The sequence below is a fragment of the Brachypodium distachyon genome, chromosome 4 (assembly GCF_000005505.3).
Source record: "Brachypodium distachyon strain Bd21 chromosome 4, Brachypodium_distachyon_v3.0, whole genome shotgun sequence".
NCBI lineage: Eukaryota > Viridiplantae > Streptophyta > Magnoliopsida > Poales > Poaceae > Brachypodium > Brachypodium distachyon.
The window spans coordinates 45,673,322-45,694,876 of NC_016134.3; the positions used below are offsets into that span (position 1 = coordinate 45,673,322).

Here is a 21,555-nt window from a genome sequence, read left to right on the forward strand (position 1 = left end):
TCAGAACTCGGGGGGATTCTTCTGTGCTTGCTCTCTGCCGCGCGCTCACCAACGTGGATGCCGGGCGAGTGAGGCTGCAGCATGTGGAGGAACAAATCTCGCCTACTAGAACTGAACTTGTGAAGAGCGAAGACACCGTGTAGACACTGAGACGACGAAACCCGCCGCGACATGCTGTTTCTTATTCTCATCCGGTTTGTAGATCAAGATAATAAAATGACCCTGCGGGGCAGGTCGCCAAGCCAAACGAAGTAGTAGTACTAGTACTAGTAAATGCATCAGCTACAGTGGGCTGGCTGGCCCCAATTTTTTTGTCTTGCAGCTTTCCCATAACTCTAGCGTTCCCTGCCCGACCCCACAGTGCCCACTGAGTTATTCGATGTCCGCGCCTGTGACGTGATGGCCCCGTGAATCCACAGTGACTAAGTCTGCACGCACGCGGGGATTCGGTTTAACCGGTTCTTCAGTTTTCAGAAATTTCGGAAAACCAGTGAAGGGAGGGACTCGGATGAAGCAGCGAGATGAGGCCATGAATGCTCGGACCAAGCGAGGCGAATTGAAAACTACATCGCTACACTTTTCTGCAACTCTCAATCAAAATTTGGATACAGTTTTTGTTTTTTTGCAGACTTGGCTCTTTCAATTGGAGTCTAATATATAAACAGATGGCATTACAACTTTATACATTCCTATAGATAATTTGTGTTCCGTTGGCCATTCAGTTAGGAGTTCTCTCGTGCATGACAGTAATTTCGGCAAGGTCTTCGCCCAAAACCCTACTGAAGCTTTGGTGCTTTGAGGAGATATACACCCCTCACCAATCCTTTACCAACATCTCCAACCTCCTTGAGTATAGATGTTGGATCCGGCATGGCTTCATCAGCCTCATCTCTGCCACGCTTCTGTGATACATAAAGTCAAGTCTCAACTTAACAGCTTTGCATGATTACATTACTCCCTCCGACCCATATTACAAAATATTACATGTATCTAGACGCTTTTTAAACATAGATACATTCATATTTGGGCAAATTTGAGAAAAGTAATATGGGTCGGAGGGAGTATTATTTTTAGCTACGATAAAATTCTTTTTTCGTAGCTATGATAAAATGCTTATTGTCAACGATTAAAGGAAAGAGACACTCTTTTACAACTCAAGTTGTCAGAGTAGTACCTTTGAGTTCTCCCATGTAAGACCAACTGCATCTCCTCCATTCGAATCATACCACAGCTTGAAGGTCACAGGGAATGCACACTGTAAACAAAAAGGAATTATTATTCTGAATGGATAAACATATCTTCGAGAAGTCAAAATTCAAGGGCTCAAATTTTACCTTCAAGTCACGCAGGAAGTATGCGGTAGGGTCAAAATTTACCAAAAGTTTATCTCGTGCATCATGCAAGCTTCTCATAACTGTGCTATTGAGTGACATATAAGGGTGGAAAGAATTACTTGGATTACCCCGGATTACCAACTTACCTGTAATTGATAAGGAAATTATTAGAATATATAAGATGCAAATTTTATAATTAGTTTATTGCTAGCACTTAGCAACAAATACAAATATGTGAACTAACCATTAGGAGTCTCGGCAGGAAAAAGAACATGGTGAGGACGACAAAGCTTCTCTTGATGGAGGAGTACAACAGCATCATAATTGCTTAAAGGTGTCCGGAAGAGGCACTATAGTAAATGAAAACGAGTGAGGAAACCAAATGAGACAGTGAACCAAATAAATGATGACAGAAAACCTTACCTCCCATGTATATTGGCCTGATTGACCATGAATTATAAGGTTTGTTAACAGTTCTGCGCTGCTTTTGGCATAAGCAGCCATCCGTTTAAGAACCTATGGTTATAAAATAAAAAGGAGGTGAACAAATGAAATCGATAAACTCAGTCTGAGGCTAAAACTGTATAATCTTAGCATAGAATAGATGCCTCTCTTGCAGAAGCCTTGACAATAAATGTAATTCTATCATATCATGAGACAAATTTGATACTCCCTCTGTCCAACAAAAGATGTCTCAAGTTTGTAAAAATTTGGATGTATCTAGACATGACTTAGTGTATAGATGCATTCAAATTTAGTCAAAGTTGAGACATCCTTTGTTGGACGGAGCTGAAGAAACATCATTGATGCATACTTGAATTCCACAATGGTAATAAGCTTTTCATTACAAAAAGATTAACACCTACCGACTTGCTTGGTGAATGTTTTGTCCAAGCTTCAGATGCTTTATCATATGATGTGGCCAGAAACATCGCAGGCTCTACATCATGAGGATTTTGTTCATAAGATTTTCTGCTCAGCATAAAGTTTTCCTGTAGTTGTAACCATCAATATGATTAGCTGCCTGGGAGCTAATTTACAAAAGAGAGAAGAGAAAATCAGAGAACTAACATTGATATCCTTCTCATCCTTCAGGTTGAAGTCATTATTTATGTCGACGACCATGGGTGTAAAGGTCCAGTCAAAACTGGATAGCAACCGCAAGAACCTGACACATTTAAAAAAAAACTGTTCAGAGGGCATATATATAACTTTCATGGACTGGCGAGCCTGATAAAAAAAGTATAACCGGCTATTGAGATAGGTGATACAGGGGGTTGCACCAAATCTTTTGAAGGTAACTGTTAACCTCATGAGCAGAAGCCTAGTAAATTTAGTTGCAAGAAACTAGTAATAAAGGTTCTGCTCCAGGAGCAGTTATAACTTATAAGTAATAACCAGCAATAGGAAAAATTTCGAACGCATATCCCAATGTCTGATGCTGGACCACATTTATATCAAGGAAAAACATCTTCTTTAACAATCTTTATCAAAGATGCTAAATCTTGGATCTTATTTGTAGAACAAAGACATGTGTTGAAATGGATATTTTCAGGATACAAATCCTTGTGTTTTTCATTAATTTTTTTGCTTCCATGATTATATTTCAGGACACAAATCCATGTTTAGCCTGTTCTTATGTGACAAAAAGAATGAAGCAGCTAAATTGGAGTATAAATGTCAACAGTAAATAGGAGACTATAAAAAGGTTTCAGAATTGTACCTAAGAAACCCAACAACCCGCGAAGAAGGGGCATGGAATGGAAATGGCTTCAAAAATAGGTAGGCGACAAACAGTTCAACTGCCTCCTCAGAGATAAATGAAGAAAAAAGATGTGCAGACATCCACCTTTTTGCTAGCCTTCAAGACAGAAAGAGCATACCACAAGTATAACATAAGTTTTCAGGTATGCTGTGTTAACTAACATACCTCAAAACTGTAATGGTACCTGACTACGGGCCCATAAACCTGGTATCGACCATGCAGACCATTGATCATACTAGAGTGCTGGCTCCGCAGAAAGAGCTCCTTGTCTTCCGATGGAGCACTTTGTGTGTTAACATCTCCAGCTGTGAGATAAAGAAACAAACGTACCGAACTATGTGATCAATACATAAGCAATTAGGAAAATAAAATTATACTTGCATATATAATGAGAAGCCAACCTTGCTTTTGCACCAAACCTCTTTCATGAAATATTTTGAGCAAGAATGAATATCCAGATGTAAAAACATTGACCTCATCTTCACTGGCTGTAACAAACATTCCTCGACCCTCCAGGCTGAAATAGCACCAGATTAAGAAAATGGAAACTTAACTTGAGCAAACAAAAATCTAAAATAATGTCACATACCTTTCACCAATTCTTAAAAGAAACGCAGACTTTGTTTTCTCCATGGCTACAGGATCCAAAGGCCAGTTACCAGATCCCTCTAGCTGTTATTGAATGGAGGAGGAAAGAGATTTGTGAAAAACAAACTTGAAAATGAAGCCTGGTTAACAGACAGATACTGAACATGACATATACAAGGTGCCAAGTAATCAAGCACTAAAGGGAAGAAATAGTAGTAATTTTGCGTTGAAAATTTGTGATACAACACAACTAAATGGTGGTTATACCTGAATCATGACTTCCAAAGATCGAACACAAGTCGCTGCAAAATTCGGCAGCCTCTGCGAACTCTTTTCATACGCCAAGGGATGAGGTTCAGGAGGAAACACAGAAGTGTGCCTAAAAGCTGGAGTAAGCAAAAGTATAATAGTGAAATACCGAAAATAATAATGAAGTGGATATATAAAAGAACAAAAATGATCTGTCAGACCTGGGTCTAGAGGTTGCACAGTGGATATTTTAAGAGGAACATCATCCAATAGACGCAACTGCTTAGATAAAGTATCAAAGGCTATGAGCAAATCTCCAGAAGATGACACTGGATCTGCATAATTCGTATTACAGAAAATTAAACCCAAAACCAACGACATGTAAAGCACGAGATGTAGATCTCAGAAACTTGCCTTGGCCAGCAACCAGGAGGCAAAAGTCCAGCTGATCAACAACATGAACCAAATCTTCCTTCTGCAATAGCAAATGCTTCGTAAGCACATAGTCAGCAATTCTTTTCACGATTGTGTGCCTCTTCCAAGGCTCTGTTTCCCAAACTGCAGTTTAGATGGAGGGCATATTAATATATGTCTTTTCTATATACTCATCACAGGCAAGGAATAAAAGTAACAATGTGACAGTTACCTGTGCTTTCAGCAATAACCCCATCTTTAAACCTCCTGAGTTCAGCTTTCTCTCCCCAAAATTTCCTAAATTTAACAGCCTAGCGATTTATGAGCGCAATGCACATGTGTGTTAGATCACAGTAATTACAGCTGATCACTATTTTGTAATCAATAAAATGGAAATCACCTCATCACGATTCTCAGGGTTAGGACCGATATCAACAAGACGATAACTCTTCTCCAACGAGCTAAGCATTATACCAACAATCACCGGGCTGCTACCAAATTTTGAGAAGCCCTATAAAGTTGTGCTTGTTACTGTATTGAAATATAAATGGAAGTGTTCAATTATAGTACATTGATGTCACATACATCCTTTATATTCCATTCAGAAGGAGTGCTTCTCCACAGGACACGGATCATCTTTGTTCTATCTGTAAGTCCTTGTTGCAGCAAGGACTGAACATTGTTTTCAAGTACTCGCCAAGATTCGTCATCCAAGCAGAAGCTTAATGCAGTAACTTTGGAGTTCCCCTTCAAGTTTATCCTGATAGTGACAGCAGGAGGTATCAAGTAAGAACTTGGCATTTCAGCAAGCTTTGTAGCTTCAGTGTAAATATAGGACTGGGTAGCAAACTAAAATTTCACAACTTGCAAGTTGATGGAAAAGTCACCACTCCTTGGAATTATGCCACTTAAGGAAAAAAAATCTAAACAACGCGAAAGATGTGCAAAGTGGACAATGGCATCAAAGATGAGACTGCTAAGTGGGAGCTGGGCCACTTGTCAGTTGGATACCAATGTCATCTTCCAATCAGTGTAACTGAACATGTAAAAGAAATAATCATCACTGTTTCAGTATATTCCAAAGTCAATCAATCGCTCGCTCACACATTCCCACCATGCAAATAGATTGTCAGACTCTCAGGATCGAAATGTACTGCACTGCTATTTGGATAGAGGCTCCAGTAAGAGCATAACGCAATATGCACAAGAGTGACACATTGTTTACTAAATTAAGCATACCTCACACATGAGTCAAACTTAGCACCAAAATCAACCTTAGTCATAAAAAGCTCTTCTAACCCACCATCTCTGCATTTGTCAAGGCAATTAAGTGCGCTGGCTGCCTCATCTTGAAGCTGAATAAAAAAATCATTAGGGTATTGGTGGAGATTATAACAGTTCCAAGTCAAAGAAGTTTGCGAGCTTGATTACAATTGTGAAGTGCATTATTCCGAATGTAAGGAGCAAGTACAACTAAACTTCTACAGTTGACGGTTGGATCATACCACAGCCGCCAAAGTTGTGTATGCGCGTAGATATGCATGAGATGTGAAGAGAGAGAACAGAATGGTAAGTGAAAACGGAATTGGAGTTCATAGAGTAGTTTCAAAGTCAGATGCACCTCTAGAAAAGCTGTTTTCTTCATCCGAAATGCCAGATTGACGTGGCCAGATACATCACATATGACAACATCAAATGTTTTCAGGAGATGAGCAATGTCCTGAAAAGTTTCACCCGATCAAAAGATCATAAGGATGAGAAGAATATAATTAGAGTATTCAATATCACATCACTAATCATTAGCACTTCATATGAAAAATTCAACCCACAATTATGCGTCATGCACCAAGAAGCTAAGCACTTTCGTCCACATATGCAAATTGTTATGGCATGCGTGCAGTCAACGTTTCGAAACTAGTATTGCAGTTTTTTTAGGGAAAACTTGTATTGCAGTTATGTTATGCATGAAGAACAGAGATTGCGAAAGTAACATCATTGGATTTGTCCTGCGAACTTCTTCCATCTTATATTTTCTCTCTTTTTATACCATACTTTTGAAAGGAAATCAAAATCGAAGACTCGTGTTAGAGACTACAAAAGCTAAAAACATTCGTGAACACAGGGAATACTAGACTACTAGGTATCATCATTACAAGCACAGGTGAACGCAATGTGTAGTATAACCAGCTAAGCATACCTAAGTATGAGCTGCCAATTTTTTTCAAACCTTCCATTTATTCTATGGGAGCTAGAGTAGACACTTAAACAATAATATAATTATTATTTTGGGATCCATATATATACTACAAATATGCAGCAGGTTGACAGACCTCTTTGGTGATTGTACGCTTCTTCATTGGCTGCATCACCAAGCCCTTAGGCCACATCTTAGAAGTTGCTACAAGAAAGCATAGATGTTTCTATACAGTAAGCATTGGTAAATGAATATGGAATATCAACTTTCTGTTGCTTGGATAGTTGGATGTACCAAAGAAATTGATTGCAACACGGAAAATTTGTCTTGTGGTCATTGATCTATTAATTATGCTTCCTCCAGAGTCCATAGTAAGAAACACGAGCACGGCAGATATTAAGTATCCATTGAGGCAATCATGTGTATATATTGAAGTTCTTTGACGTGCCCAAACCTGCACTAACAACATGTGAACATCCGATCCTTAATCTTGAGTTTTGATAAGTAAAAGGTTCCAGACGACTTTGTACCTTCAGTAAAACCAATGCCTCTTGCAAGTTTTTCCAGTTTGCAAAGGTGCTACTGATAGATTCGGCATTTTCCTCCAGAAACATATCCTCCAATATGCTGCTATTGTATTTCGGTGTAGGTTGGTTTATGCCATCTGCAATTTAAGCTGATCAGCTGATCTTTTTAAAGGTATATTCCTACATTAGAGGCCAAGAATTTTCGTTTGAATGATTCTAAAGCAGGCATGTTACCTTTTGTATATGCACGGACATTGTTTCGTGTTGACAGATTCAGCTTTGAGACATCGAACAAAGAGCTCGCAGTCGGGATTATCCTGACATAGAACCCAGGAAGTTCTGCAATTTCTGTTGCTGCGCCAATGAATGTATTGAAAAATGAGGAGAGAAAGCAAGGACTAAAAGAGTTACAGGTGTATGAATATCAGCTTCAAATGCACACTGAGGTGAAAAAAAGGAAGTAACTTCATAGAACAACAACCTGGATATACATGGAGAATAGGCTTCCGTGCCTCGTCTTGGAAGGTGGACCATGAAACCTTACATATTAAAGGAGAAGAAAGCAAGCTCTTCTCAATGACACAGAGGTAAAGGCACCTCTTTACATGGTACCGATGATTCAGGAAATCCTTTTCATGGAAGCATTCCTATATAAACAGCAGAAATAAATCACCAAAACGTACTACATGATCATACACACAGTAGTCTAAGACCTAAATGGAAGCAGAAAACAAGTTCAATTCTTTCACTAGAACCGCATTAATTTGGAAAGGTACCAACTAGATCACATTCACATCTGGCATGCAATTCGATAATCAATAAAGCTTGCCGTGATGGCTTTCCCTCAAACAAGATATCATTTGTTTGTGGATATCATCATGAATTTGTTTTTCTATTGACAGACCTTGCTCTGTGTAGAGTAACCCCTTTATGTACTTGTAATTTTGTCAACCAACAATAAAGTATACTGAGAGAATTGATTGGACAACCTAAGCAGAGCTGAGCATTCCCTCTGTGTTGTAGCCTTCTAAATTAAATTAAGCAAAGTGTTTGTCAATATAAGCACCATTCTCCGTGAGCCTCATTCTACAGGAAGTGCATTTTAGCAAGCGGAAGTAAGGATCATGTACCATCTCCTCAGTCAAAAACGAACTGCACAAAAATCCAACGTTGGTAACGAGCTACAATACCTGGATATCAGCGAATTGGTACATTCGAATTAAATTTTACAAATCCCTAATACAGTGTCGGTACTGTCCTGCCTATAAAAACTATGGAGTAACAGTTAAGCCCAGTAGAAGCTAAAACACAGCTCCCGGATTCACCGCCAGCACCCAAACCAGTTTCTCCAAGCAAACAACAATCGCATGGCAACAATGTACCTTGGGCAAGCGGACGAGGAGGTCGGCGGCGACGTCGGGCCTGGCGACGGAGCCGCCGGCCGCGTGGCTCCCGGCGAGCCGCACCACCTCCGGGGCACGGAAGTCGAACGCCAGCTTGTGTGCCTCCGCGAGTAGGCCCAGGTCCGCCACGAACCCGGAGGCGGCCGTGGGATTCGCCTGCTGCGGGGGCACGCTCTTGACGAGCGCCGCGACGGCGTCGGCCGCCTCTCCGGCGGCGCGGAGCGAGGCGGCGCTCGGCCGCGCCTCGGTGAGGAGCGCCGAGAGCTTGCGGTCGAGGGAGTAGTCGGCGGAGGCCATGGTGGGGTGCGAGTACGGTGGGTGGGTGAGTGGGGTGCGGCGGGAAGACGATGGCCGCGCTAGCTTGGGGTTTAGGGTTTAGTTACGCCTCGCAGGAATCCGACGAACATTTTCGTTGATAGTTGTAGTAGAGTGTAAAAGGCCCATGGATTCGCAGCTTACAAGCCCAAGAAGCAAAACATGGTGGCCCATATGAGTGCTGCGCACGGACCGTGTTAGCTGCCGCCCGGGCGGCCCCTATGAATTTGATGGGCCTGTTTGGTTCGCTACCAACAATTTTTTGGTCATTCACCAAAATTGGTTGTTTGTTTGGATGGCGATCAAATATTTGGCTAGCCAATGTTTCATACCTAACTTTAGTTCACTTTTTTGTCAAAGTTGGTTAACTCTTGGGTTAGCAAAAGCATAACCAATTATTTCGCTAGCCAAATTTTTGGTAGGGTAACTTTGGGCTCAAACCAACCAGCCCCGATATACCAAGTTGCTACTCCCTGATCCTCACAATCCAGCGCCCGACCAGCCCGAACATTCCTTACCTAAAGTAAGCAAGTTGATTAAATTAGCAAATTATTATGGGCAAATTTCAGAATAAAAGAAACTTGCCCAGACTCCACTGAACGGCAGGCTCCGCCTATGGTCCAAATATGGATGTATCTATTTTTAAAAACGTTTAGATACATGTAATATTTTGACAACAATTTAGGATCGAAGGGAGCATGTTCCAATTCCATAATCTCAAAACAAAAAAATTTGGTAGGTTCCAAATCCAACAGATAAAATACAAGTAAAAAGAATCAAGAAGCAGGACTGTGAAATTTTTACGTGGAAAGCCAATGAAAAAACCATGGGTGCACGGTGACGAAGTGGCAGAAGAAAATTCGAAGCGAAGGTTGTAATATTTTTAGTTCATTTTTTATTCCTTCGAAAGAAATTCAGGATCGATGGCGATCGACTGAGAATTGAAAAAAAAAAGTCTCGCTCAGCGCGTTTGCATAGACGTAACGGTAGCATTGTGTAATAATATGACGGGCCATCCAAAACTAGTACTAGTGTGCTAATGGCCCAGCGCGCACGGCGTAAATACGTGCGTAGCGTGTAGGCTGATCAATTTGCTTCTACTATTTCTTCTTCTAAACACTTCTCCAAGGAACCCAATCTGCTTAATGCGCACGTACGTACGGCTTCTTCCAAGATGCATTACTCTGGCTCGATCAGCATGCTCCAATTTATACACTTCTACGCTTTACAATCCCATCATAAGCTCGATCCATCAGCTAGCCAGCCTTCCCAACAAGCCTTCAGCCGATTAGTTCAGCTAATCCTACACAAGACATATCGAAATGGCTTCTCTTCTGCCAAGCCCGTCGATGCTGATTTGTCTCCTGCTGGCGGCCACCGTGGCAGCAGCGGCGATGACGACGACCCAACAACTGGATGAAGCGGGTGGCGGCGGAGGAGGGAACCCGACGGCGGGGTTCGTGAAGGTAGATCTCACCGCCGGGAACTTCCAGGTGCAGAGCCCCTACAACGTGCCGGAGAGCCAGCGGTACAGCTATCGCGACGGTGTCCGGCAGTTCTGGGTGCGCGAAACCGACAAGCCCTTCAACACCGCCACTCACACCAACCCCCGCACTGAAGTCAGGCTCAGGGTAATAATAAATACTCCCTCCGTTTCATGATTCTTGTCGAAATATTACATGTATCTAGACACTTTTTAGAAAATAGATGCATCTAGTTTTGGGCAAATTTGAGATAAGAATTATGGAACGGAGGAAATAGCATTATGCATTTTCTTTATATGATCCGAGTCAACATCGATCACCAAAGTGAGATAAAAAAAAATATGTGCATGTTGACATGGATGTTATTCTTGAAGGGTCACGACTACTCGAAGGGGGTGTGGCAGTTCGAGGGCTACGGCTACGTCCCTTCCGGCACGTCGGGCGTGTCGGTGATGCAGATCCACTGCGAGGAAGGCGCGGCGCACGCGACGATCCTGATGCTGCACGTCTACGACGGCGTGCTCCGGTTCTACGACGGGCAGGCCGTGGAGAAGGACATTTACGACCGGTGGTTCCGGCTGAACGTCGTGCACGACGCCGACAGGTCCGCCGTCACCGTGTACGTTGACGGGGAGCGGAGGTTCGCCGCCGGCGTGATTCCCAGCCGCTCCTACTACTTCAAGTTCGGGGTCTACATGCAGCACCGTGACCAGTCGCCGTGCATGGAGTCGCGCTGGACCAACGTCACCGTCCTCACCAAGGCTTAGTCCGTCGCCTTCATTTCGTGTGTGTACATATGTACATCCATGGGCGTAGATTGTATACATATTCTTTTCTTCTTTGTTCTGCTATGACGCGACGAACATATTTTGATGTTTTGTGTATTATAAATTTATATTGTATAATCATACCGAGAGTCATGAATAAATTATTGTGCCGCGATTGTTCTTTAATCATAGAGCTATCAATTCATAAGTCGCCTATTTTTTGAAAGGTACATGTTTGGAATTGTTTTATTGGCAGTTGCACATTTGCTAAATTTATAATGCACAAAACCGTGCAACTTAGTTGTCTGAAATATGCAACGTATGTACTCCGGAGTTTATAGAAAATTGAAAGAAAGAGCCAACAATTAAAGTAGCTGAAATAAAATAAATCAAAATAAAGTGCCAATGGTTTTTTGTGCCCTTCACATTACAAGTACAAGGCTATTTGGTGGAGTCAGATTTTGGGTAAGAGTTGACCTCGTTAACCAACGCACTTAATGCTGCTAGCAATCTGCTTAAAACACAATACACTATATGAATTGTTTTACGGTCGATTCTACTGATTCAGTGGATGTCCTCAGCATAGTAATCTCCTTCCATAAATTGGAATGGCACGAAGATGACTTTTTATTTTATTTTATCCTTCGGTTCATTCCTGCTTCCTATAATACCAACCAAACGATGCTATACTACCAAATCCATGGATCATGATCGTCCATTTTTCTCTCTCGTCCAAATCAAACAGACACATAATTAATCTTGTTTGAAAATTCCAATTTGACCTATCAAGAAGAAGTAGCAACATCTTATTCACAGACGAATAATTAATCGGCACACCCATCAAATATAATATGACACCAACGGTAATAATCCCTCCGTTCCATAAAGGTTGGCACGGTTTTGAACTAGCTTTAGTTCAAAATCGTGCCAATCTTTATGAAAAGGAGGAAATATCGTGGTAATTAATAGGGCTTGGTGTAGATGGAGACATTTCTCCAGCGCGCCTCCATGCGTGGCGACACGTCGTGGTGCTGCATATACACGCCGAACTTGTAATAGTGCGACCTGCTCCGCACCACCGCCACAGCCAACTTGGGCTCCCCATCGACGTACACGGCCACCGTGGACGCCTCCACGTCATGCACCACGTTGACCCGGACCCACCGGTCATACACGTCCCTCTCCACCTCCGCCCCGCTGTACCACCGCATCGTGCCATTGTACACGTGGAGCATCATCGCCGTGGCAGGCGTCCCGCCGTTCTCGTTGTGGATCTGCACCACCGACGCGCCCGACGTCCCGCACGGCACGTACACGTGGCCCTCGAACTGCCACGTCGTCGTCGTCGTCGTTGGAGACGAGGAGGAGTTGTGGTTGTAGTAGTAGGTGGGGAGGCGGGCCTCGGTGCGTGGGTTCGTGGCGGTGACGTTGTTGAACGGCTTGTCGGTGGCGTACACCACGAAGGTCCGGACGCCGGTGCCGGCGTCGTAGCGGTACCGCCGGTCCACCGGCACGTCGTAGGGGCTCTGCACCGTGAACCCGCCCTCCTGGAGCTCCATCCTGGCGAACCCTGCGGTGAGATCGCTGCCGTCCGGTGCGCAGCCCACGGCCGTGCACAGGAGCAGCAAGGCCACTACGACGTCGCCGCCGGCGAGCAGCAGGAGACGGCGGCCTGAGCTTGAAGAAGAACAGGGAGAGGCCATGGTCGCCCGGAGAAGGGTTTACTTTGGTTGAGGCGTTGAGTGATTGGTGTGACTCGGATTTAAATAAGCTGCCGCGCGGCTGGACGGTGCAAAGCGTTGTGTTTGCGTTGAACTTGTCTTTGGTCATACGTGTTGGAGCCTGAGCCATGAGTCCAGCTAGCCGGCGGCTTAATGCAGTATATATGCGGCGGCAAAGGATCCAAAAGTATTCCCAAAATTTATTAAGGAGTTGCTAGCTTCCGCCGCGCTGATCCAATTCCAAAATTAATGGTCAAAGTCGTCTGTGCTTCGATACTAAAGTCGGTGAACTTAGAACTCCTAAGTACAGTACTATTTAGCTCAGTACCCCTAAGTATGATCCACAACAAAAAACTGAGGAAGATGCAGAAAATCATATCAAATTAACACGAAAATTTTAAAATCTCAGAGTGCTTGCCATTCTGATTCAGTATGTACTGCCTGCTGCTAGGCACCAAAAAAAAAAAGAGCCAAATACTAGCCTCGCTACTTTCCTTGTTTCTATATGTTCATGTTCAGTGGCGGAGGCACAACCCAGGCTGGCCTGGGCCTTGGCCCCTCCTAAGATTTGGCATTTTTAGTTAAACCCATGTATAATCTTTGTAATTTCATCCTATAAGTTTCACATTTGTATGTTTTGGCCCTCTCCTAATAAATCATTCCTTCTATCTGGCCATTCCTATATATTTTTTCCTGCATCCGTCCCTGTTCATATGTTCCTTGTGCAATTAGAAATACAAGTGTTGAGAAATTCAGGTTCAGACTAAGTACCAGCTGCATACTCATCCTGTGGCCAATTATACATTACCTTCTCTCATGTTGAAATTTAAAAGGATCCACATGATCAACGAGTAGTATCATACACAGCCAAATATCGCCTGTCCTTTGACTGGTAGCTGTCAGTGCACACACTTTCTCATATTTTTATGCTCTGCGTGTCATGCTTCCACTCAAACGCAACTAGTGCTAGAAAACTAGCTACCAGAAGACTGCAGAACCTGAACTCAAAAGCAAACAACACTAGGCACTAGGCAGGCAGATTTAGCTTTTACTAATCTGCTGCACTACTGCACAATGCCACCAAACAATGAAATACCCAATCTGCTAACTGAATTCACGTTCAGCCTAAGTATCAGTTACATGCTCAATTGATCCTGCTGGGGCTACATGATCCTTTTTCATGTTGAAATTCAAAAGAGATCCATACATTCAACGAGTACCATCATACACAATTACATCGTCTGTCCTCGACTTGTATCAATTAGTGTATAAAAAATCAAAAATTATCCTCTCTGCACAATCCATCTATTTAACCAAGGCTGAGTTTGGATACACTGGGAGTAGCCGAGTAGCTACTTCACTTTAATTTAGATCAATCTATTCACGGGCCGTCCCCCCTCTCTTTGTTTTTGCGGATATAGGCCGGCCGGGTTCGGTTTGTCAACAACGATCGTTTCTCCTAGTCTAGCTGGGTCTGTGGGCCAAAAGTCCGGAACGAATACAATCAAGCTCTAGCTTCATTTGGAAACATCTCGATGCGGCGCTACCCTACGACGCTACGACCCTACGATGCTGGAGGGACGTCAGGTTGTTGAGAAAGCCGTATTGACAGAATTGAAGCAACGATTTTAAGCGCAGAATTGAAGTAAAAACACATCACCTGTTGGACCAAATTAATTATCGTGACACCAGTTCTTTAACCAGCCAAAAAGAAGACGAAAAACGAAAAGCGATTCATAATGCATTTCTTAAACCAAGACCCCAAATGCCCCCTCCCCTTGTAAAACCCCCCACCGATCAAACCAACCGACTGCCGTTGCTGTCGTTAACGAACGGATCAAATCATGTCCTTCTCCTGCTCATGGACGAAGGGTTCCCGTCGAAGAGCTCATCGATGATCCCTTCAAGGTCCTCCGCGCTGAGCTTGACGTACTTCTCCGCCTGCCTCCCGGCACTAAACGTCTGCCCAAACCTCCCGAGGAACGACCGGTACGCCGGCACGACGACGGCGGCGATGGAGACCCTGAGCTCCGACTGCAGCTGCTCGTCGCTGACCACCCAGGCGCCCTGCGTCCGCTGGATCTCGTCCATGGCGGCGTTGAACTGCTTGAACCGCTCCTTGAGCATCGGCTTCTGCACGTGGCCCTTCACCGTCAGCACGCCGTCGTCCCGCAGCAGCGTCAGCACCCGGCTCCACGTCTCCCGCTGGTAGTTCTTGTGGTACTGCCGGAGGGAAGTCGACTGCTTCCTCGCCCAGGCTTCCCCTAGCACGGCGTTCGTCTCCGGCGAGCCCCGGATCTTCTGCAGCATGTAGCGCCCGTTGTTCATCAGGAAGATGCTGCTGAGTGCCGGGTCCTTGTAGAGCCGCGATTTGCCTTCTAGGTTGCTGTGGAGGAGCTCCATGACGTCCATCAGCTGCGCCGCGAAAGGGTTGTTGTTTTCGGAGGAGGAGGAGTCTGGGCCGTGGGCGGCGCCATGGCCGGCGTGGTCGCGGAAGACTTGCTCGAGGGTGGCGTTGTACTCGCAGGTGTACTTGAGGTAGTTCATGACGTAGCGGGTGAGCGGGTGCACGGCGCCGCCTGGCACGGGCTGCCGGCCGGCGTCGGCGCGGATGGAGCTCTCCAGCTCGCGGAACATGGCCACGGCGGACTCGCCCAGCCTGGAGCGGACGGCGGCGATTTCTGACTTGAGGTCGGATAGAGCGTTGTTGGAGTCGCCGGAGTCGGAGAGGAAGAAGGCGTCGACGACGGGGGAGGCGTCGCGGACGGCCTCGTACATGTCGAGCACCTTGAAGAGCCGCTCGGCGGAGCGCTTCGTGGCGGCCACGGCGTCCGTGAAGCCCAACATCTGCAGCATCACGCACCGGGCCAGGTCCGCGAACACGGCCCGGCCCACGCCGGAGGAGAAGACGCGGAGGCAGAGGTCGTGCTCCGTGGAGAGGCCCACGTTGATGGCGTGGCGGAAGGCCTTGATCCACGTGGCGATCTCCGACTCCAGGGCCTCCCACGTCATCCTTGCCACGTCCTCCGCGCTGCCCGGCTTCTCGTACCCGAGATGCCGGAGCGAGCCGTCGAAGGCGCTGCGGCGGGCGGCGAGGAACATCTGGGCGCACTCCGTGGCGCGGCCGGCGGACGCCATGGCGTCCGCGATGCAGCGCAGCCGGTCCACCGTCTCCGGCGGGTACGGCGGCGCGGGCTCGGCGGCGCAGCTGTCCGCGGCCGCCGCGGAGGGAGGCGGCGCCCGGAGCACGCAGCGGTCGGCCTCGTGCGTCGCCTGCTGCTGCTGCTGCTGCTCGAAGGACGGCGGGCGGCGCATGAGCTTGCAGGTGTCCTTCTTGGGCAGGTCCAGAAGCGCGTGGAACTCGTCATCGAGCACCGCCATGGCCCGCTGCATCACGCCGCCTACCCTCTGCGCCGCGCCGCCGTACTTCCCGGGATCGGCGACCTTCGCCAGTGCGGAGGACAGCGCGGCGAGACGGGCGATGGCGGCGAGCAGGGCGGGGGGCTCGCCATTAGCCGCGTCGACGACCCCCAACCGATCTCCCGCGCCGCCGCCGCCGCCGCCGCGGACCTTGGCCTCGGACCGCGAGATCTGCAGCTCGACGGCGGCGGCGAACCGCTCGAGGGAGGACTCCGGGACGCTCAGGTCGCCGGAGACGAAGGCATCGACCTCCCCGGAGAGCGCGGAGACGCCGGGCGAGTTGCGGTCTTCTTCTTCTTCTTCCGCCTCCTCGTCCTCCTCCCGGATCTGCTCCGTGGAGGCAGAAGGGTGGTAGCCGCCGCCCCTGAGGTCGCCCCCGGCGCCGGCGCCGCCATGGGGGTGGCGGAGGGAGCCGAGGGAGAGGTTGCGGTCGACCTCCCGCGGGGCGGCCTTCTGCGCCGACGAGAAGCTGCTCGACTTCTGGGGTGCCTGGCTCCGGCTGTCCATTGGGGATCGATGGGGATGAAGGGGGCAGCAATGGCGATCGGCCGAGGGTATGTGGTCAATAGCTAGCTGGCTAGCTGCTGCTGGTGGTGCTCATCGGCATGCAGGGGTAGAGAGAGAATGGAGGGCGGCCATTCACGCGGCCATTCAGAGCGTTTGAAAGGGTCCTCTGTGTTCTTCTTCTTCCTCCTCCTCGTTTTAGCTGCTGGCTGTGAAACGAGAGGCGCGCCTCTTGTGTTGCTCCTCCTCTTCGGACTCTAAATTGCTACGGTAACCGTAAAATTCACTGAATCCAAAGTGAAATTTTTAGCTAAACTAGAACAAGATACGAAGTATTAAATTTTAAAATTCCGAATTTTTTACTAATATTTTATCCCGGTTTCACTCTTAGTTTTGCTCCCGCTGCACAACTGAAATAAAACATTAACAAAATTTGAATATCTCAGTGAAAACATAAAATTTGAAATACAGTGTATTCAAATTCTACTAAATTTTCACCCTGGTTTCTCTAAAATTTCACCACAGTTTCATTAAATATCAGTAATTTAGTGAGGGATTCATGGAAGCCCGAACCATTTCTTCTTCTTCTTCCAGTTTTTTACATGCTATCTCCCCGGGGAACGAAAATTTAGGACAATGTACAAGTGCAACCAGAGTTATAGATATTTTTTTTGAAAGTGCTGAGGACATGCTAAGCACGATGGAACCGTGTCTATCCATAGACCCATTCGGCTGAAAGATCCTCTTACAATAATCCGGTATAGGTTCGCAATAGCACAGGAGAGAGAGAGAGAGAGATGGAGAGCACGACCTGTTCTGATCCGATCGACGTGCATGCTGTAGTTGTTTGATTTCCTTTTCCCCGCGGGAAAAATGTTCAACGTGCGGCATTGACCCTCTGCATCATCGCCCAGCTTGTCTGTAATGATCTTTAACACTACGAAAAAGCTTTTTAAGTTCTTGGATTGGGAGATCGTGGCACTGTCGTGCGTAGATGCTTAAGCAATCCAACATTACAAGTTAGAAGCATGCTTTCCAGGACACATGATAATTCTATAATTTTCAGCAATCTTATCGTTAGGAGTATGTATTTACACTTTACAGCAAGCGACGAAATCAGGGAAAATAATACAATGGTTGAACATAGGAGCTCAGCACCAAATAGTCGGTATAAAAAGTTCTGGAAACATTCAACAAACTTGTCCAAAAAAAATTAAGAACAAGATACAGCAGAGATTAGGAATAATATATGATTTAACCTTGGTTTTCTTTTCTTTTTTCTTCAGAATGAGAAAACCACAAGCGCAGCCTGATGTGCTGGGCAAAAGTTTACTTGGACTATGGACTGGCACAGCCATGATAATGACGATAGTAAGGATACTGAAACAAAAAAAGACATAGACCCTGTCGTATTCGCAGTTTATTTTCCATTTTGACCTTCGTCAGGTCTGCTAAAGATTTTTTGCATGCTCGCCACATGTCGGGGACTTGTCACCGATGTCTTCCAGGGAGGCCGCCTCCGCCGCCTTTGCGGATGAAGGTGTTCCTATTTTTTGGCTTGGGTATGTCGTGGATGTCCAGCACTTGCATTGTCCTCTGTTTTTTCGCTGCACAAAGAGGAAAGGAGTATAAAGGGGGGAAGTTAATCGCAGAAGAAAAAAAAGAAGGGGGGAAGTTCCTCTGTTTTCTGCATTGAAACTGATTTTTAACCCTTCTAATCTTTCTGTGGTAATTTGAAGGAAAAAAAATACAACTCCTATGTTAACGAAATTATTACCGTTTTGTGCTTCCTGGTAATTTTCATGAAGCCTCTTTCTGGCAGAGTCGAGCTTCTCAAGATCCAAATTATTATCCTTCTGCTCCCTCATCGTCCTCTGCAAGGCATATTTGTGAATATCAAACTGAAAGTATAGGACTGTAGGCACTGTTTTGCAAAGAGTAAGCAGAGAAAAGCTCAAGTACTTGTTCTCACTATTTTGGTTCATAAGATCAATGATTTAACAATTGATGTGTACTGAGTAGAAAGGCAGCTTTAGTTTTTTTTAAATATCAACATCTTTGGCCATGTGGACAGACTGGCTCTACTTGTGGGGGAATGCAAGGAGAACCTTTCTTCTACAACTATAAACAAAACCAAGTGCACAATCTCTGTACATTAACGAATGGGACTAAAAATTCCGGTACAATGATATGGTTAGGCTTACAGGTGGAGCAGATGACGTAGTTGAATAGTTATTGCTGCTGTTCTGCTTCGTCTGATTATATGAGGGCGCAGGGCTTGCTCTATGCCTCTCCATTGTCGTCTCGAAACCATTGTTATTGCTAGACCTGTCTGAACTCAAACCATCTTAGGTTGAAACAATCAAACAGTCAGTTGGCACAGTATTAAATTTTGAAAGCTACGACAAGCACTACATAGAAACTCTTGAGAACAGATGTGTGAACTCACTGTGCCTCTGGGGGCTGGGCGAATACTTGAAGTCCGAAACCTGCAATGGCACAACAATAACACAGGTGTCCATGTTACAAGCTGCGTTGACTTGCCTATCGACATGAGCTATTTAAGGTTGTATACTAGTAGTTAGCGTATATTGCATCCTTTCTAATATCTGACAAGAGCATGACTAACTGTGCAGCAAATTTTTAGTTTGTTTTGCAAGTTAACAGAGGAAATGGGCTAGGAATATTCTTGGCACAATACCATCCACCATATAGAAACTTTCTTCACAAAAGCAACAGGCTAAAGAAAGAACCAAAACACTAGACTACATTAGTTTGGTTAGACGCATGTTTAAATTGTGGAAGAACAGGTTACCTGAGCATTTTGGTAGCTTTTGCCTTGGGTCTTCTCGGGTGAGTCACCATCAGCTGCCACCATGGATCACATCAATAAAAATATAACCGAAAACAAAATAAATCCAAAAAAAAGTTGAAGCTAGCACAATGCCTTACTTAGGATTGAGCTGCCACCATCACCACCGGAGTTGTGGAGCCGCACCCAGCCATCCACTATTTCTTTCCATTTCCTTTACAGATGAACAGATGAAAAAATCCACAAAAACCAACCACGATTAGAAGGCACATTAGAAGGCACTTCTAATTTAGCCTTACACAACACAAATTTAGCATCATATTCTGGTTTATTATTGAGTACTCTTTATTATTCACCTGACGAGCAGCTTCACCAACTGCCGGACTTCTCCTGATGGGTGCTTGCGCAGGCTATTCACATGCCGGCCGATGTCTGTGTCCTGCACAACGGAAAGCACGAGCTCTTCATGAAGGAAGCAACCAAGAGACCAAACTAATTGTGAACAATACGACGCTCATAAGAGAGTGTACGATCATTCGGTTTTAAGTCACCAACGAACCATGTCCTTCCCTTCGTATGACGAACAAAAGTGAAGCCAGAAAAAAGAAGGTGAGGTCACCTGGAGAGCCTTGTAGGTGATGTCCATGTCTGCCAGGTTCTGAAGCAAGCTCACCAGCTCGTCCTCCGACTGTGACCAAAGCATGCATACAAAGGTACAGTTTGCAACAGAAGGGAGTGAGCTTTTTTGTGAGCGAAAAAAAATCGTACTGATTCCACGGCCGGTAAAAGAAATGGGATCTTTTTTTCAAAGGACCTGGTCGGGGTCCTCCAAGAAGTCCCTGATGGCCAGGATCTTGCTCTCGGCGCCGGCGGCCTCGTCGTCGTCGGCCTCCTCCTCGTCCTCGCCGAGCCCGTCCACGTCCGCGTCCTCCTCCGGAGACAACGCCGCCGCCGCCGCCGCAGCCGGCTGACGCGCCAGCTGCGGGACGGCGTCGCAGTTGCGGCACCGGGACCCGGCGGCGTAGAGCCGCTCCACGATGCCGTCGCGGCGCGCGCGGAGCTCGGCGGGCGGCGCCGAGGCGAGCGCCGCGTCCACGAGCTCCCACACGCCCTCAACCCCGCCCCCGAAGGCGGCCAGCGCGCGCCGGAGCCGGCCCTCGGCGTCCATCCCGCCCCCCCCCCCCGCCGGCGATCGCCGGGACTCGAATCCTTCAAACACCCGCAGCACCAACACCTCCCCCACGCAGACACGCTCCCGCCGCGCCGATCGCTACGCGACCGGGCTCCTGGGTCCCGCCATCGCCGCCACCGCCGACAGGAGGTGACGCCGAGACCGGATTGGCTGGGGGTGGGGAGGCGGCGATTTGGATTGGAGGAGAGTATAGCGGGGGGAGGCAGGGGGGGCGCGACGCGATTGGGGAATCAAGCGGGGGCTGAAAGCGGGTTTGGGATCCGGTAACCCGTTGAGGGCGGGCGTGACGGTGGGTAGTTGGTCGTTTGGTTATACAGGTTGGGATTTGATAGCGACGGCTCTCTTGATTAGAAGATGGGGAAGGAAATAAAAATCTTGCGGTAATATTCCATCGTCATCTCCAGGCCAGATTCGGATCATCTCTTATTCTCATGTTAACAAGGGGGTTTTAACTTTTAAACCTAGTTTTGTAAAAAAAACATAAAAAACATATTCTCAGAAATTAAGCCATGCCTATCATACTCTCCATGCACATAAAGTTTTGTTCAATGGGTGATTTGTTATTATCAATATAAAATGAGAGGAGCCTGGATGAAGACGACCTTTGCATAAATTTTGTGCGCGTGCGTGTTTGTCCTCAGTAGAGCAGTAGTTTTAAGATGCAACTCGGTTTTAAAAACATCGTCATGAGAAATTGGTTAGAGATATGATTCTCCACGCTTGAAGATGTGCTCTCTTTATTTCTGAAATTATGTAAATTTTCTTTCAAAGCCAGAAAATAGTTCCTCCGTCTCATATTAAGTGACGAAATATTAAATGTATCTATACGCGTTTTGAGTATAAATACATCCATATTTGGAAAAATT

General features: G+C 46.1%; 5 protein-coding genes across 6 annotated transcripts; 1 reads left to right on the top strand and 4 right to left on the bottom strand.

The window, feature by feature from the left end:
• Nucleotides 1-554: 554 nt before the first annotated feature.
• On the bottom strand, nt 555-8,847 carry LOC100844306 (nucleolar protein 6). Its single transcript, XM_010241191.3, has 25 exons — nt 8,454-8,847; nt 7,553-7,718; nt 7,306-7,425; nt 7,075-7,208; nt 6,839-6,998; nt 6,681-6,748; nt 5,972-6,070; nt 5,590-5,705; nt 4,936-5,110; nt 4,751-4,861; nt 4,583-4,661; nt 4,351-4,494; nt 4,158-4,271; nt 3,955-4,073; nt 3,689-3,771; nt 3,501-3,616; nt 3,284-3,404; nt 3,058-3,195; nt 2,406-2,502; nt 2,201-2,326; nt 1,758-1,850; nt 1,579-1,684; nt 1,335-1,480; nt 1,175-1,255; nt 555-902 (listed from the first exon to the last, which is right to left on the bottom strand). Exons 1-25 carry the CDS (start codon nt 8,769-8,771, stop codon nt 777-779), a joined length of 3,156 nt encoding a protein of 1,051 aa, XP_010239493.1. The 5' UTR covers nt 8,772-8,847; the 3' UTR covers nt 555-776.
• Nucleotides 8,848-10,004: 1,157 nt separating this feature from the next.
• Nucleotides 10,005-11,220, top strand: LOC100844610 (citrate-binding protein). Its single transcript, XM_003576958.2, has 2 exons — nt 10,005-10,420; nt 10,648-11,220. The coding sequence occupies exons 1-2, from the start codon at nt 10,112-10,114 to the stop codon at nt 11,038-11,040; spliced, it is 702 nt and encodes a 233-aa protein (XP_003577006.1). The 5' UTR covers nt 10,005-10,111; the 3' UTR covers nt 11,041-11,220.
• A 782-nt stretch (nt 11,221-12,002) lies between these two features.
• On the bottom strand, nt 12,003-12,743 carry LOC100844919 (citrate-binding protein). The gene has a single exon (XM_003576959.1). The coding sequence runs from the start codon at nt 12,741-12,743 to the stop codon at nt 12,003-12,005; it is 741 nt and encodes a 246-aa protein (XP_003577007.1).
• A 1,629-nt stretch (nt 12,744-14,372) lies between these two features.
• LOC100845227 (exocyst complex component EXO70B1) lies at nt 14,373-17,039 on the bottom strand. The gene has a single exon (XM_014902224.2). It carries the CDS (start codon nt 16,686-16,688, stop codon nt 14,604-14,606), a length of 2,085 nt encoding a protein of 694 aa, XP_014757710.1. The 5' UTR covers nt 16,689-17,039; the 3' UTR covers nt 14,373-14,603.
• A 697-nt stretch (nt 17,040-17,736) lies between these two features.
• LOC100832597 (probable mediator of RNA polymerase II transcription subunit 26c) lies at nt 17,737-20,941 on the bottom strand. 2 transcript variants are annotated; one of them, XM_010240381.3, is made up of 9 exons: nt 20,312-20,941; nt 20,117-20,185; nt 19,854-19,936; nt 19,638-19,711; nt 19,501-19,553; nt 19,135-19,174; nt 18,890-19,017; nt 18,463-18,559; nt 17,737-18,292 (listed from the first exon to the last, which is right to left on the bottom strand). In XM_010240381.3, exons 1-9 carry the CDS (start codon nt 20,663-20,665, stop codon nt 18,177-18,179), a joined length of 1,014 nt encoding a protein of 337 aa, XP_010238683.1. In that variant the 5' UTR covers nt 20,666-20,941; the 3' UTR covers nt 17,737-18,176. The 2 variants fall into 2 exon arrangements, with proteins under 2 accessions (XP_010238683.1, XP_003578864.1); XM_003578816.4 differs by having other exon boundaries at nt 18,890-19,032; nt 20,312-20,937.
• Nucleotides 20,942-21,555: the final 614 nt, after the last annotated feature.